We start from the raw sequence: 16,751 nt of genomic DNA, 5'->3' as shown, positions 1-16,751 counted from the left end.
GACCTGTCTTCGGGAGGCACGGGAGACAAGTGTGGGTCTGACCTGAGCTCTGGGCTCTGCAGCTGCGTCTGCGACCTCCCGACTCGGGGTCACCGCAGCGCCCTCCCGGGGAGCTGGGCCAGGGAGACAGGGACGGGCTAGGAATAGGAAGGGCAACTGAACTTGGGTGACCTTGAAGTTCCAGTAACTTCAATGTTAGTGAAGGTCTCTAAGGGGTCCAGGGCGCGTTTTGAGAACGCTCTCTGTCTGCTGTTTGGGTTCGTGATGAAACCTGTAATCGCTCGCGTCTGTCCCTGTCTCTCTGCCGGGCCCCACGTGAGCGAGCCGTGGAGGGCGGAGACCTCTCTTCTCCTCCTGTGGGTGGGGGGTTCGCTGCAGAAGCATCCCCATCGCAAGGCCACGTCCAGGTCCGTGTCCATTGTTTCACCTAAGGGGAAAAACACTGATTTTCACAGTGAGAAAAGCAATATTCAGGAAAATGAGGAGAAATTAATTGTACCAAAAAATGTATGAATATATGGAAAGTAAGGAAACATAGCAAAAGAAGTGTGAACGCTGTATATTCGTATAATTGAGCATGTTTGAGGAAACACAGGATCTTACTCTTCATCATCATCTGTGGCTAATCCTATGCTCAGTCTGTAATTGAAGTGTAAGTTCATCCCCCCCTAAATTCACATAGAGGTTAGAAGACTGAATGAAGGTATTCGTCTACTTACCTATGTGCTGTAGGGAAGGTTACATGGACTTTTTTCCTGCAAAGGCCCACGTACTGCACGGAGGTCACGGCCACGTGTCAGGCCCCGGGCATGGAGGGGCCTCGGTCAGAGTCACTGACAACCAGTCAGTCGTACGGTCCGTGCCGTTTTTAATTGTATTTAATCTTAGTATTTGATGATTTCACTTGTTTTCCACACAATGTAGGAAATCTAGAGAGTTATTGACATATGAATTTGAAAGGACTTAGGAAACATTTTTTTGAGCAGGAAATCTAGATCTGCAGAAAGTGAAACTGTTAAAAGCTCTTTCTTTCTTTTCTCTCTCTCCCTCTTTTTTTACACTTGTCTAGATATCTGCACTTTAATCAGATAGAAACTCTGGATCCAGAGTCATTCCGACATTTGCCGAAGCTAGAAAGGCTGTAAGTTGCATTTCCTGCCACCCTCCCGTGTCCGCCCACGGTCCTGGGCCGTCGCCCCGTCCAGGTTCTGCAGGAGACAGGAGGCTGTTCAAGCCTCCGAGAACTGGCCGTGCAAAGTCCCTGCTCCTTGTCCCACAATTCAGAGGCGGGACTGGCAATTGTCTCTTTGGGAATGGTGATAAAATAGAAAAAACACCCTAGTTCTTTTCTGGGCTAAATAACATTCTCAGATTCATTTGAGGGAAATAATGGAATCACTGAGTAATTTTTAAAAGCTGATTTATTTGACTGTTGATACTGTTTTCTACACATATAAGAAGCATTTTTTAAAATTTGGTTTGTTGTATTGTCTCTTTCGACAGATTTTTACATAACAACCGAATCACACATTTGGTTCCAGGAACATTCGATCACTTGGAATCCATGAAAAGACTGTGAGTATGTGTTCAGCGCAGCCCCGTGTCCCCACGGCCGTCCACCGGTCCCGTGCTGGGCTGTGGAGCGTGGGTCCCTCTCAGGAAGGGGCAGGAGGCCCTGAACCCTTGGAGCTGGCGCAGCTCGGAGCCCCGGTGACTCGGGGACTGAGCCAGCAGACCGACCGTTTCATAGGCGAGCAAGACATTGTTAAAGTCAGTTTTAAATTCTTCAGATTAATTTTTAATCCCATTTTGCCTATTTTAGTGGTGGGATTAAGATCCTTGGAGAAGGACTCCACCCTGTTCCCTGTACTAAGCGTTCCCACAGCTAGACGTTAAGTACGCTGGCCTCCAAATTCTCCAGGCCTCTAAAAATACTTCTTCTTATACCGAGTACTTAACTTTACTAGAATAAAGGTATGTGAGTGCCGGCGGAGACAGTTACCGGACGCCTTCTGGTGCTTCCTGTGCTTTGCCCCGTGGCCGCGGGGCTGCTCTGCGGCTGGCCATCCGTCCCCGTCCCGTCCCCGAGGGTGTGAGAGGGGCTTGATGTTAGGAAGTGGAAAATCAGGCTAGGAAGTGTAGTTTCCACGCAGGATACAGTGAACTGAGACAGCCTTCCTCGCTGTTCAGGATTCCTTCTGGTAAGGCCGTCAGCCGCCGCACTGAGAACGGCGATGTGGGGCCAGGGGTGCGTGGGCCCGGGCCCGTGTGCTCGACCCGTCTTCCTGTCTTCCTTCCGTCAGGCGGCTGGACTCCAACACGCTTCACTGTGACTGTGAAATCCTGTGGCTGGCCGATCTGCTGAAGACCTACGCCCAGTCGGGGAATGCGCAGGCGGCGGCCACCTGTGAATATCCTCGACGCATCCAGGGGCGCTCGGTGGCCACCATCACCCCCGAAGAGCTGGACTGTGGTGAGTGAGCAGGACGGAGGGAGGCGTCCGGAGGGCGCGGCATGGGCAGGGCCTACCTTCCGTGTCGGTGTCCCCAGATCGCGTCTTGGTGGGACCCGACAGGGCGCTCCTTGGCAGAGCCGTCTGTACGAGCATCTGTAAGCAACTGTTGGGTTCCTTGGCTTTCGCCTCCAGTTCCTGGAACGCACTGCGTCTCCCGCTCCCCCCATGGCTGCAGCTGCTGGGCCCGACTCCCGGGTGCTCGCGGGGCGGGGCCCGTGGGGCTGGCAGCAGTCTGCCTCTGGGCTCGGTCCATGCCGCCCAGAGCCTCTGCCCGCTGGGCCGTGCACACGGGCTGCACCGAGAAACCGGTCGCGAGAAAAAGGAGCAAAATCCGACGGCAGGGCAGAATCTTGCTTAGAGTGCCCAAGGACTCCTTCGCTTATTATTTTCATTGCAGCACTTTTTGGGGGTGCTAAAATTAGTTTCTCTAAAGCATCGTCATTTTTAAGTCTTAAAGGTCTGTGTCCTGGAAGCTAGAAGTCCGTAGCTTTCAGCAGTCTCACGCCCGGGACACGGCTCTCCTGTCCGCATCTGGATGCCTTCATCAGCCGTAGACGTGTGTGCTTCGCTGTGCACGCAGCTGCCTCGGGGTGCGCTGTCGGGGGCCCTGTCCTGCGTGAGCCCATCCTGCTGCCGGGCACGGCGGGTCTCCGGCTGTCGGGGGCCACGCTATGCAGGAGCAGGGGTACTGGGCGGTGGGACTTCGGGGACAGGACTGGTTCCTGGGACAGAGGCTGGGGCTGCGCGCTCGGGCCACCCGAGTCTAAACCTGCCCCACACGGCAGATTCCCCCAGTCCAGCCCGGGGTGTCCTCGTCTGGTGTCCGCTCCCTCTTCTGGGGCACAAGCCACCCGGGCTCCCACTCACCAGCCAGCTCTGACTTTACCCATCGGGACCAGGGTCGGGCGCCGTGGGTGTTCTGTCTGCCTCCCCGGCACTGTGGTCGTGGAGAAGGAGAATGTGCAGCACCCACAGGTCCGCAGACTGGAGGAGGCAGCTTGTCTGGCCTGGGGCCATGGGAGGGGGACGCATCCCTGGGGGACGAAGGACAAGGGCTCTGCTGCCCTGCCCTGCATGGTAGAGCTCTCTGCTCTCAGCGTTGCTGTAGCTAAAAAGCATCATTTTCTATTTACTCAAGAACGGCTTTTCACGGAGTGTGCCCTGCACACAGGTCCCTCACCCTCTTGAAGGGTGAGCAACCACTGGGCCTTGTTGGGTGCGTGTCTCCACCCAGGCTCTTAGAGGTGGATCTGAGGGTCAGAAAACGCTGGGTAAGGACTCAGCCTGTCTGTGCGGAGAAGCCTGTCTGTCCTTGTGGGAGCATTTGTGCTTGGGATATATGTTTGTTTGGGATTTTCTTGTGAATGTGAGGGATTTGGTTTGGGGTCTTGTTTACCTTTATGGGACCATTTAAGACCCAGAAGATCTCCATTTCCTTCTTGGCACAGAAAGGCCCCGGATCACATCGGAGCCCCAGGATGCAGACGTCACCTCAGGGAACACCGTGTTCTTCACGTGCAGAGCAGAAGGCAACCCCAAGCCCGAGATCATCTGGCTGCGAAACAAGTAAGTCGGGTGCTGGCCAGGGGTGCTCCCTGTCCCCCAGATGCCCTGTGGGCTCCACTGTGCATGGCCCCACCTGACACCTACAGACGCCCCTTGACACTTTTGTCCTCTGCTGTGGAGGGAAAGGTCTAAAGGAGAGAATTTTCTGCATCTTTTCTGCTGTAAAGGGGGGGAACTTTGCTCCCCCTGCCAGGGGTGAGGAGTGGGGGGGGGCATCTTGGTTCTTGACCTGCCCACGTTCTGTGGCTGGAAACTGGCGGGTCTGGGCACTGGGGCTCCGCAGCTGGAACACTGGGACCAGACCTCCTGGCTAAGGAGGGGTCCTACCTGCTGGGGACAGCATCTTCAGGGACGCCCATCAAGCCAACACTTATGTACTTAGCTCCTTGTGCATCTGATTTGCCTCAGGAAACCCGAGTCTCCCCGTTGATCCACAAGCATTTTGGGTGTGTGGGGGCAGAGGTATAGGAGGAGGGTGCTCCAGGGGTCAGCCCCCCAAGGGCCCTGTGTTAACGAGGACACTTTTGGGCGTACGGTGAGAACTGACTCCTCAGAAAGAAACTGTTAACCCGAAAGCACCTTGTCGTGGCTCCTGTGCCCGTTCTCACGGGGACACGGACAGACACTCGCTTGTCGGTGATCTCGGCTCTCAGCACTTACACTCTGAGCTCGCGCGCAGTGTTTGGTCATGACCGGGTGAGGAGGATGCCCCCCCCAGCCATCATCCGGCCCAGCGCTGGGCTGGTGAGTCCAGCAGCGTTCCCAGGGAAGACGAGTGGAACAGGGAGCTTGGCATCAGGAGCCGTCAGGTGCAGGAGGGGAAGACACCTTCCTGCCTGGGTTTGTCGCCATGACTTGGGCCCAGCGCTGCGCAGGGACGGACAGATGCTGGCCCAGCCTTCAGATGACCTGTTACCTTGGATGACTCTGGACTTGTTGAGATTTAAAATCCGGAGTTAACATAGGAGGAATAAGTATGTATTTAAAAGACAGAAAAGCATCGATTCGGCTGAGCCCTTTACACCTGCTTCCATAAATAAACACATTGATAGCAGAAGTTAAAATGTCAGAGCCAAACATAGCAGAGTGAAAGCGCAAAAGCCCTGGGCCTGAAGTCTGGTGCCGGGCTCTCCCTCCACTTGCCAGCCTCTCTATGGGCCTGGCTCACCTGCTGACCTTACTTCACCTGGGGGTCTGCCTCACCTGCTGGTCAGCCTCACCTGCTGGTCAGTCTCACCTGGGGGTCTGCCTCACTGGGGGCCTGGCTCACCTGGGGGCCTGGCTCACCTGCTGACCTGCCTCACCTGCTGGTCAGTCTCACCTGGGAGCCTGCCTCACCTGTGGGCCTGCCCCATTATCTTGAATGAATTTGCCGAAACCAAGGAAAATGTTTCCTTTGAATTTTTCCCACTATGTTCCTTTTTCCCCTTTGGCAAGAGGACTACTTTAAAACTTTAAAATCTTATAGATTGAACATGTAAATAATAAAATAAGTTGATGAATTAGAGATGTGGTGGGTCAGCACTTTTTCTAGAAGTACTGACTAAGCCGGAGTCTGTGTGGTAGGACAGTTTCCTGGACAGGCCAGGTGCCCTGCCCCCAGGTGCCAGGTGCTCAGGGGCTCTTCCTGTGTGGCTCTGGTGTGTCCTCGTGCTTCAAGAACCTGAGTACCAGACTTCTGTCTTTGTAGTAATGAGCTGAGCATGAAGACAGATTCCCGCCTCAACTTGCTGGACGACGGGACCTTGATGATCCAAAACACACAGGAGACGGACCAGGGGATTTACCAGTGCATGGCCAAAAATGTGGCCGGGCAGGTGAAGACACAGGAGGTCACCCTCAGGTACTTTGGGTCTCCAGGTACGTGCAGAAGATGGCATACGAGCCTCCCCCAGAACGGCCCTTGCTCCCCACGCCCAGCCGGGTAGGGATGCGGGCAGGATGTGGGCGGGACGTGGGCAGGACCAGGGTAGGGATGCGGGTGGGATGTGGGTGGGACTTGGGTGCAGTGGTCTACAACCAAGCACCCTCAGCCACAGCCTTGCAGGCGTGGTCCTAGGTCACCCGCAACCTTTGCTCTGCCTTAAAAAAAAAAGGACACGGACTGACATTTTCTTGAAGGAGTCCATTTGTATTTGCTGCCATGAGCAGTATGTTTAGATTTGCACGTTCTGCATCTTACTTGAGACTGTTTGTCTAGTCTTTTCTGAGTTCCGAGCCTTCCTTTGGCATAATTACCGTCCTTCTTCCATTTCCCGCTTCCAGTTTGGAAGTCACACGGCGTCCTTTGTGCTGGTGGTTGGCCTACCGCGTTCTTAGGTTATCAGAGTCAAAGTTACCCCCTTCTGCTGTGTCCAGGATGGGCTGAGTTCTGTTTTCCCAGTGTGTGAAACACTCATTAGCGCCTGGCCGTGATGTCTTTCCCACTTTCGAATCCCGTTGTTTCTTTCTGCGTCTCTGCTGTTCCGTGGCGCCACGTCCTTTCCGCCCAGTGGCGTGGGGGTCGGGCAGCATCCCCACGCGAGGACCAGCTTTCGGTTAACAAAGCCTGGAGTGAGATTCACTTCTCCCTCCACTGATTTTGGCTGTCTGTCACCGAGGGGCAGCTCGTGCGTCAGTCGGACTCGGAGCTCCCTGGGTGGCGTCGTGTTGGGCCTCGCCTTGGCCTGTCATGATGCCGCTTCTCATGTGTCGGCTTGAGCACGTGTCCTCCCTGTGGGCTTTCACGTTGGGGTTCTTGTCCTTGCCAACGGCTTCATGCTCTAGCTTGCCATGCTCCGGAAATGTTAGTATTAGGATCATTTCTGCATTTCCTGTCCTCTGCTCTTCCTTAGATACGTGGGTAGCGGAGCTTCAACGTTAACCAACATGAAAGACGCAGAAATGTGTTTCCTGCTTCTTGCCTCACCCACTAAATTCCTACCTCCATCCGCACTCTCCCAAATTCCGGCCAGTGCCTCCTTCTTCATCCCTGCCTCATTGGTCTTTAGTACATGACTTCTCTTACACTTTCCTTTTCAGGGCCGCGTGGGAGTCGTTACCTAGTGGGAACGTGATCTATTTTAACTGGTTCTTTAGCAGGAATACCTGAAGGTTCCCCCCCCAAGTCTTTTGCTATTTCAGGTCCATGTGCGTTTACCCAAAACCTCTTGGGCCTGCTATCGTTTGGAAATCAGAAATCTGGGAAATTTCAGCAGGCCACCTGGTGCATGGTCTTCTGAGCCGCCTGGCACTGCCGCGGGGTCCCGGGTCCCACCCTGTCGTCAGCGTCCACGGCAAACTGTGTGAATAGTCCCAGCACGTGGGATAAGTGAAGACTGTAAACGCCTCATGCCAGATAGATCCAGTTTTAGAAATAAGTGATGAAAAAGTATTTTGTTTTAGGAGCATTTCTGGATTCTAGAACTGGGGAGAAGGGTGTTGGCCTGAATATGCATCACAGGAATGTTTTAAAAACCTCCCTTTTTGAGTACATACGTTGCTTTCCATGTTTGTAAGCTCCTAGCAGAGTAACTTCTGGGTGAAAGGGTGCATGGACCGCGGCGGTCCCGACGTGCGCGTCTGAGCCGGCCCGCAGTGGGGACGGCAGCCGTGGACACCACCTGCTAGTGAGTTCTGTTCTGCAGACTCCCTCACAAAACTTGCATTACTAAGGGTGTGGATTTTTCTTCTGGATTCAGAGCTGAAAAGTGCTATCTTAGTGTAGTTTTAATTTATATTTTTGGTTTGGGGAGGGAAACTGCTTATTTTTATATGTTCTAAATATAGTTTAAAAGCAGTGTTTTATGCCAGGAAGAACCTCTAGCCAGGTCTGACCAGACTGACCCGATGTACTTAGAATCAACAGAAGGGGGTTCTCCCTGGGGCTCAGGCCGCACTGAGGGAGGCAGGGGCCATCTGTGAGGCGCTGGCCGCCCGCCCCGAGCCCCGGGCCACGCTCACCCTCGCTGCTGGCACGATTTCTGACACGGGAAAGAAGACGAGAGCGGGTTCTGATTCAGTCGTGTTTGCTTCACTTACTTTAAGGGCCGCAGACGGAACGAAGATAGAACAACCCAAGCAAAATGCCGTTGCTGACCTGGAGGGAATTAACGCAGAACTTGTGTTTCGTTGTGACAGCTCGACCCGCTTTTGTAATCCAGCCACAGAACACAGAGGTGCTGGTCGGGGAGAGTGTCACCCTGGAGTGCAGCGCCACGGGCCACCCTCCGCCGCGGATCACCTGGACCAAAGGGGACCGCACGCCCCTGCCCGAGGACCCTCGCGTGAGCATCACCCCATCTGGCGGCCTCTACATACAGAACGTCCTGCAGGACGACAGTGGGGAGTACACCTGCTTCGCATCCAACAGCGTGGACAGCATCCACGCCGCGGCCCTGATCATCGTCCAGGGTGGGTCAGGGTGCCCGTCCGTGCACGCGCGCAGACCCTCGCCCGGCAGCCCTCCCCGCACAGACCCCGCCCCGCCCGCCGTCCCCACCCTGCGCCGGCAGGTTGCTTTATGTTTCCAGCACGCTTCCCGCATCTCCCGTCCTGATTGGTGGTAGGTTTGTTTTCTGAACGGAGGCTTCAGGAGGCTTGTATTTCGGGGCTTTATTTCTGGCTGTTATCTGTGGCTGAGAGGACCTGTGGTGTTGAGACCTCAGCTGGGTATTTCCAGATGCCCCAGGCGACTCCATGGTGAGCTTCTTAGTTTAGAAGTAAATTGCAAAGTGGGGCATTTGTGTGGAAGCTCTAGACCGCACAGTGCGAACTACGGAGAAATCAGTGTCCCCTGCTCCTCTGTCTTTGCTGGCCCCTCCCGCCTGCAGGGAAGCGGCCTCACGTGTAGTCTGTTGTGAGTGCCTCCTACAGGCCCCTTTGCGCAGGTGAGCACGCGGCCCTGGCGTCTGGTCGTTCCTTCTGTACAGATGGGACCGGTCTGGATTTGGGGCTGGGACTCGGCCCCGTGGTAATGAAGCAGCCCTGCCCCACACAGCTGTTACGTGACGCTTACCCACTCCGGGTGCTCCCTGAGGTCCGACGCCAGAGGGACCTTCGGGTCTCCTGACCGCCGCGGGCGGAAGCCGGACACCTCCCCTCCATCCACACCGTCCATGCGGTCAGCCCGCGGCGAGTCGGCACAGGCCCGGCAGGGGGCCGGGAAACACCGCTGTTTGACGCCCTTCTTGCCGTCGTGCCCTGCTCGCGGACGCTGCCCTGCTCGCAGACGCTCCCCCTGCCACGCGGGTTCTCGGTGCCCTAGCACCTGCAGGGACTGCCGACGCTGACGCTAGCTTACAGCATCTGTGCCCAGAACTGTCTTTGAAGTGTTGTTTCCGATGTTTTTCCTTCCGGAAGCTCTTCCCCAGTTCACCGTGACGCCTGCAGACAGAGCTGTGATCGAGGGTCAGACAGTCGACTTCCAGTGCGAGGCCAAGGGCTACCCACAGCCGGTCATCGCGTGGACGAAAGGAGGTGAGAGCTGGCCCGGCACTTGCTGGGACGCGCTCCACACGCGGGGGCAGGCCTGGCCCACGGCTACGGTGCAGGACACACAGAGAGGGCTGTCCTTCCCGAGGATGCGGGTGGCCTTCTGCCTTCTGTCTCCCTCGCCTCCCAGATGGTGGCTGTCTTGCCTTTAATGTACACTTAATTAACATCTTGATGAAGTTTCATAGCAGGTAGGATAGAACTTTCTGGAAACTGCCATAGCATTTGCTTGAAGCTCAGTGTCACTTCATTCTCTGGGGCTGTCACGCCGTCTCCATCTGAGGTCACACGGCTGATCACATTGATTCTTAGGGGGTGACCCCCGCCCCCCCATTCTGCTCTAGCTGGTGAGCTCCTGGCCAGATGATGATGAAGACAGACGTCCCCGAGGGCGCCGGCAGCCTGGCTGGGAAGGTTTAGGGGAGGGGAGGTGGCCTCAGGGCCCTGTCCTGGAATTGACCTTGAGGACCTGCCCAGGGGCTCTGCCTTGAACCAGAGGGCCGCTCGCCGCCTTCCTCCCCTGAGGAGCGAGCACCCTGGGTGGGCAGGTGCGTGAGCACCCGGCACCTGGACTTCCGTGTCCCCGGGCGGGAGGGGCCGTGTGCTGGCACCTCAACGGGGTGTTCTGTGCTTTTGCGTAACTCCAGCCCCCCAGCCCCTCCCCAGCAGTCCCTCCCCAACGGCCCCCGGTGTCCTGGCTCCTGCATCTCTCTTGTCCGCTCCTCCTGCTTCTGGGGAGTTTCTAAGAGGCAGGGCGGCTCTGTTTGTCCCCGCCGTGGCAGCTCCCAGCTGCTATGGAATGTCGCTCGGGAGGTGCCGAGCCCTGCTGCCCCTGACTCGGGCAGAGACCAGTCCGTCCCACTGTTCTGTTCGCTCTGAGAAAGTTCTGCTGCACCCGGCCTTCCTGAGTCCTGGTGGCCCACTGTGTGTCCATGCCTTTCAGGGAGCCAGCTGTCCGTGGACAGGCGGCACCTGGTGCTCTCGTCGGGAACGCTCCGGATCTCGGCTGTGGCTCTGCACGACCAGGGCCAATATGAGTGCCAGGCCGTCAACATCATCGGCTCCCAGAGGGCCGTGGCCCACCTGACCGTGCAGCCCAGAGGTACGCAGCGCCGGCCCCTCCTGGGGGACCGACTGCTTTGTGCAGACCTGCTTTCGGGAAAGGCGGGCCTTCGGCAGCCAGCACTCACAGCTCAGGACAGGAGCTGGTGAGGTGAGGGCTTGCGGTCCGCTCTTGAGACCCGGCCCCTCAGGTGGAGGGCGGGCAGCCGGCAGACCATCTCGCCTTCCCTCCGGCCCCTTTGCTCTGTGCAGACTGAGCTGGGAGGCAGAGGGAGGGCCCAGTGCTGGCCGAGAGTGCCCTGGGCCTGCCCTGGCTGAGGACGAGGGGTCTGTGCTCTTAGGAAGCGTTTTGGTACGAATGACGAGTGTCCCGGGTTCTCCTCCTCGGTCAGCTCATTGTCCCTTGCTTTGCAGTCACGCCGGTGTTTGCCAGCATTCCAAGCGACATGACGGTGGAGGTGGGCACCAACGTGCAGCTCCCCTGCAGCTCCCAGGGGGAGCCCGAGCCCGTCATCACCTGGAACAAGGTACCGCCCGTGGGGGGCGGGGCACGGGAGTGGCAGATGCCCGCCAGCTCGTGGCTTCTCCGCACTGTCTGGAGCAGGGAAAGCATCCCCACCACAGCCCGAGTTAAACGATGCTGAGGGATCCCTACTAACAAAACCAGAAGCAAACAAACCCGCATTCTCTTTTTCACGTTCTTCTCAGTGACAAAGCAACAAAAACCCTCCGGTTAGATCCATGGCCCCATCGTCAATGGAGAGGTTTTTTGTTGTTGTTCCATTTTCCTGGGTTGCTTTTGTGAAGCCCAGTAGAAAATCGCATCCCGGTATTTAGCCATTATGAACGAGGGTTTTGACAGGACTTGTGTCCCTGGAGGACAGGGTGGCCACGGACAGGGGGCCCCCACAGGGAGGTTTGAGTTCCGGGGGACACCCTGGCCCTCTCCTGCGTCCCCCCACTGCCCAAATCTCACCTGCCCTCTGCCGGGACCACGTGTGGCCATCTTGCTGTCCCGGTGGGCTTGTTCTTGTCCTTCTTCCGCCGGGCCCGTCGCCTGCCCTTCTCAGGGGTGGCTCAGGTGTCCTGTCGCCCAGAAGACCTTGCCCAGGGCCCTTCTCCGTCACTGGGTGCCCGCACTCTCTGCCTTCCCCACTTTCGTGCACATCCCACGGGGGATTGTTTGCCCCCAGCCCCTGATCCTGGAGAATCCAAGGGACTCGGTCTCTGTCTTAATCTTTTCTGGATCTTTCACAAGAGTTTAAGAAAAGTTCCTCTCAGTAAATTGGACTAAATCCCCTCTTCTCTCCAGTTTTAGATAGATCTGAGCATAGCCTCTAGGCCATGTCCATCTGTGAGGTGCTGAGAGTGGTCCCTCCACCCCCAGGTAAAACAACTTCTGCTTCTGGGTCTCGTTCCTAGTATCATTCCTGTTCTGCTTTGCTCCAGGATGGGGTTCAGGTGACGGAAAGTGGGAAATTTCACATTAGCCCCGAGGGGTTCCTGACCATCCACGATGTCGGGACGGCGGACGCAGGCCGCTATGAGTGCGTGGCCCGGAACACCATCGGGCAGGCCTCCGTCAGCATGGTGCTCAGCGTGAGCGGTGAGTCCCTGTGGCCCGTGTGGACATTCCCCGGCGTGGGCTCACAGGCGGGAGGGGGCACCCGGCCTGGGGCACTTGCAGACCCACCATCTGATTCTCGGAAGGCAGCGCGTCCCTGGTTGGCGGGGGAACACGCCAGGGCCCCGGGACCACACACTCTTGCTGCCACCCCGGGACTGCAGGCCAGTGTGGTCACGTGCCCTGTGATCAAGGCTCTCCGTGAGCACGGTTTAGTGGTTGGCATGGCCGTCTTCCAAACCCACCCAAATTTGACAGTGTGTAATTGACGGTCCCCATTAGGCAGGCGCGTGTTTGAGCGAGCCAGTGCCCCTCTGCTGTGCTCACTTGCTCCGGATGGGGCCCCCGTCTTCCCGGGATGAGTGTCCGTAATCAGGGGCAGCTCCCTGCCCTGCACCCTGACAACCACGCTGGTCCAGTGTCTGCGTCTGCCCCTCACCTGCCTCCTTCACCTGTTCTGTCTGCGCAGCCATCTTCCTGATTTTAGTATTTGTGCTGCCGAAGCGAGCACACAGCCATCTTCCTGAAAGGGCAGGTCCCGTGACCTGTCACTGATGCTTCCCACGTGTTGTAGTGTCAGGCTGAAAGCTGCATCCTTAGGGTTGACCCCCACCCGCGTCCCAGGCACGTCCCCTCTACCTTCCCTGTGCCTTCTGGGCCTCCCGTCCTGAGTGTCCACACTTGGGTCTGTGCTTCTGCCTTCCCCACCACGGCTCACCCCCCCGCCTTTCCCACGGGCTTGTGAGCGCCCCAGATGGGGCGGGGTCTGCTTGGTCTGTGCGCCTAGCAACCCCCAGAGCCTGAAGCCTGTAAGCACTTGCCAGATGGGAATAATTGGGAGCCTGGTTTTGGTTTTTTTTTTTAGGGAAAATGTTATTTTCCCATTATGTATGGTGTGTGAAATGGGTGTAAAACTCAATTGATGAATTCTATAACTTTTCTTTGAATGACAGTTTTTGATACCTAAAAATAATGTTACTTTGACGTGAATTAGTCATATATGTGAGATTTAAAAATAATCTCCCGCCCACAATCCCACCTCCGAGAGATAATCTCTATTAACGTTTTGGTGAATTTCTTTTATTTCTTCTAAAGATAGGTTAATGCTTTCAAATTATTTTTGTGATCATTGCTTAGAGAACAACAAATCCAAGTCATGCGTAATAATGAAATATTGGAGTCATAAAATTGTGTAAAATTATCTGATCTGTTTGTCTGTCACTTAGCATAAAAGTATTAGGTTCCAAAAATTAGTACATGTGGCCCCGTTTGAGACACACCAAGGTGGGGGTTGTGCAAGGGGAAAGGCTGCTGGGCATGTTTCAGACGTGTGGAGGGGCCCACCGACGGCGGTGAGTGGGCTGGGTCTGCGGAGCGTGAAGCGGTGGCCGCCCCCGGCTCTGCAGGGCTGGGCGTCAGGCGCTGCCGGGGGCCCGAGAGGTGAGTCAGGCGGCACCTTCCGGCTCAGTGCAGAGATGCTGGTGGCGGACAGGGACGAGAAGCAGGCTGGAAGAGTGATCTGACCTGAGAGTCGGGGTTGGGGGAGGCCGTCGGAGAGGTCCACCCCGAGCAAGCAAACTCTGAGACATAGAGCTGCGTGGCATGGCCAGTGTGAAGCCTGAGGTCGGGACGAGCCGAAAGCCGGAGGCCAGTGGAGGAATCGGGGAGGCCAGGCTGGTCTGGGGCCTTGTTGGCCACGCCATGGTTTGGTTTTTATTCCACGTATGTTGGAAGCCACTGGAAAGTCTGTGAGCTGGCTGCTCTCCTCAACGGTGACGATGGCCGTAAGGGACGGTGAGTGTGGAGGGGGGGTGAGGACGGTGGCAGCCAGCATCAGAACCGGTGATGCCACGCCGCAGGTCTGACGGGCCTGCCGACGGCGGACGGGGCCTGGCACTGTGGGTACCATCCGCTGACTGGCAGCCACGCCCGGGCCGCTCTGGGGCGAGGCATCTGGCGGGGAAGGAGCAAGCAGCCAGACGCATGAGTAACGCAGTAACGTAATGGACGACTTCCTGTTTTCCCAGTTCCTGATGTCAGTCGAAATGGGGACCCGTTTGTGGCCACATCGATTGTTGAAGCGATTGCGACCGTGGACAGAGCCATCAACTCGACCCGCACGCACCTGTTTGACAGGTACCGTGGGGGCGGGGGCGGGTGTAGACCTCTGCTCACTCAGCCTCTGGGATAGAACAGAGCTGTGACCTGTTTCGTCCAAGGAATAACCTTTTAATTTAAAAATCATAATCAACGTTGGCATCAAGTTTTGTGGGGTTTGGACAACAAAAGACACGTCCTTTCTGAGTAGAAGCGGAACCAGGATTCACAAATGAGGCATTTTTAGAAAATCTGAACTCGTTCCATGGGCTTGTTAATGAGTGATTTGGTAAGAACAAAATCTCTGGGGCTGTAGTGTATTTGTTCACGTTGGTAATTCCGAAGTGTTTTATTCTGCATTGTAACTAAAACAGATTGTGTTTCCTCTATTGACTTAATTATTTGTTTTTAGTGTCTTTGTTTTTGTTTGTGTTCGATGCCTTCCGCTTGGGACGAGTGAGGTACGATACATCGTGTCTCTAGAAAAGTAGCTCCAGAACTATTTAGTGGTAATAATTATAGTTTTGGATGTGAGTGATTCTTGTCCTCAAAAGTTGGTTCTGTTCTTCCCTGTGTGCCCCTCAACCCCTGATAGCCGGCCCCGATCTCCCAACGACCTGCTGGCCTTGTTCCGGTACCCGAGGGACCCCTACACCGTGGAGCAGGCGCGCGCCGGGGAGATATTTGAGCGGACCTTGCAGCTCATTCAGGAGCATGTGCAGCACGGCCTGATGGTCGACCTGAACGGAACAAGTCAGTCCCGGGGCCCCCTCCCCTGAGTGCTGGGCCGCACGGCTGTGGGGCCTTCCCGGGAGCCGTTCCCGCATCCCCGTGTCTGAGGGAGCACTCGGTGGGCCAGGCCTGGGCTGCCCCACAGCCACCGCCTCGGGTCCCCTGATGCACAGCTGGACCGTGCGCTGCCCTGAGCCCCAGGCCGGGCGGGTCGGGCCCCCGTGACCCGGCAGGCTAGCCGCGAATCCATGAGGCCGTGTGCCTGGGATGCAGGGTTCCGGCTGTTGGGAAGGAGGCTCCTGGTGCTCGGGCATTCGTGAGGCAGCTGCTGAGCCCGCCCTGGTGCTGTGTGGACGGAGGGAGCCTGACGGCCCTCCCGCAGCCTGTCCGCGCAGAGCCAGCCGGGCGCAGCGCTCTCAAGGACACCAGAGGCCCGGGGTTTCTCCTGTGTGGAAGCATCCCTTCAACGGCGAGTGTTCATTTAAACGTTGTGGGAGCGCGTGCGCACCGTCCCCTCACTGGGGGTCAGGCTCTGGGCTTTCCACGGGGTTTTCTGACTCGTCTTCGGGGAGTCCATCCTGCCCACAGGACAGAAATGTCCAAGAACTGAGTGTTCTTAGATACGAACGTGCGGCGTGAAGATGTGGAAACCGGTCCTCTGCTTCCTGGGAGGAGAGGAAGCGCCCGGGCCGCCCTCAGTTCTGCCCCGGCTTGGGGCTGAGCTTCCTGGCTCTGCCGTGTAGACATGTAGACCGTGGCGCCTCCTTGTCCTCCTGGAGGCACCGGCCTCGGTCAGGGGCCATGTGGACAATTCCACTCCTTGGACCGACCAGCCTGGCCTCGCGGGTGCCACTGGGGAGAAACGTGGGGGCCCCGCCTTCTCTGCACTCGCCTGTGTTGGGGGCACTTTACCCCTTCAGGCCTGGGAATGGGGCAGGGACGTGTGGGACATGTGGCCTTGTCCCTTTGGCGCCTCCCTGTGCTCCCGGCCGTTGGTCGTACAGGACCGCACGCTGCCAAGTGTGGAGGGTCCGTGGAGTGCACGGTGCTCCTTCTCCCCGCTGTGGCCTCCCTCCGTCGGTTGGTTCATCGTTCCCGTGTTAAGTGTGGCCGTGGCGGCTTCCGCAGGCGGCCCCTAGACCTTGTGCGGCCACCTGCAGAAGCAGAGCCCATCTGCCGTGGTTCTCGTGCAAGACGGCGTGCTCACCTCCTGCAACACGTGCTGTTTACAGAAAAATGTGGAAACCTGGACAGAGAGCAGAAACTAAAGTGACTCAGAGCCCAGCAGAGGGGCGCATGGCTCTGGGCCGTACTGGGGATATTTGCGGGTGAGCAGGCCGCCCACACGGCTGCAGTAGGTGGACACACAGGCGGGGGCGCGAGCGCGGTTTGGGTTCTCGATCTGAAGGGGCTCCTGAGGCAAGAGGATGGACTTGGCAGGCATCCGCGGGGTGGCCCAGGCGGGCCCGGGGTGGCAGGCGTCCGCGGGGTGGCCCAGGCGTCCGCGGGGTGGCCCAGGCAGGCCCAGGGTGGCCCAGGCGTCCACGGGGTGGCCCAGGCGGGCCCAGGGTGGCAGGCGTCCGTGGGGTGGCCCAGGCGGGCCCGGGGTGGCAGGCGTCCGCGGGGTGGCCCAGGCGGGCCCGGGGTGGCAGGCGTCCGCGGGGTGGCCCAGGCGGGCCCGGG

General features: G+C 57.4%; 1 protein-coding gene across 1 annotated transcript in view; it reads left to right on the top strand.

Annotated features, from left to right (window-relative positions):
• PXDN (peroxidasin) overlaps positions 1 to 16,751 on the top strand; it is a 40,709-nt gene that overhangs the window by 6,732 nt on the left and 17,226 nt on the right. Inside the window, exons 6-17 of the mRNA XM_044918858.1 lie at positions 1,070 to 1,141; positions 1,504 to 1,575; positions 2,304 to 2,473; positions 3,964 to 4,081; positions 5,772 to 5,941; positions 8,201 to 8,473; positions 9,422 to 9,538; positions 10,497 to 10,655; positions 11,030 to 11,142; positions 12,065 to 12,221; positions 14,267 to 14,375; positions 14,932 to 15,089. Coding sequence (XP_044774793.1) covers positions 1,070 to 1,141; positions 1,504 to 1,575; positions 2,304 to 2,473; positions 3,964 to 4,081; positions 5,772 to 5,941; positions 8,201 to 8,473; positions 9,422 to 9,538; positions 10,497 to 10,655; positions 11,030 to 11,142; positions 12,065 to 12,221; positions 14,267 to 14,375; positions 14,932 to 15,089 — 1,688 coding nt within the window. The remainder of the gene's footprint in view (positions 1 to 1,069; positions 1,142 to 1,503; positions 1,576 to 2,303; positions 2,474 to 3,963; positions 4,082 to 5,771; positions 5,942 to 8,200; positions 8,474 to 9,421; positions 9,539 to 10,496; positions 10,656 to 11,029; positions 11,143 to 12,064; positions 12,222 to 14,266; positions 14,376 to 14,931; positions 15,090 to 16,751) is intronic.

The sequence above is a fragment of the Neomonachus schauinslandi genome, chromosome 10 (assembly GCF_002201575.2).
Source record: "Neomonachus schauinslandi chromosome 10, ASM220157v2, whole genome shotgun sequence".
In the NCBI taxonomy this organism is placed as follows: domain Eukaryota; kingdom Metazoa; phylum Chordata; class Mammalia; order Carnivora; family Phocidae; genus Neomonachus; species Neomonachus schauinslandi.
Note: the sequence above shows the minus strand (reverse complement) of the source record. Positions and strands in the feature narration are given on the sequence as shown.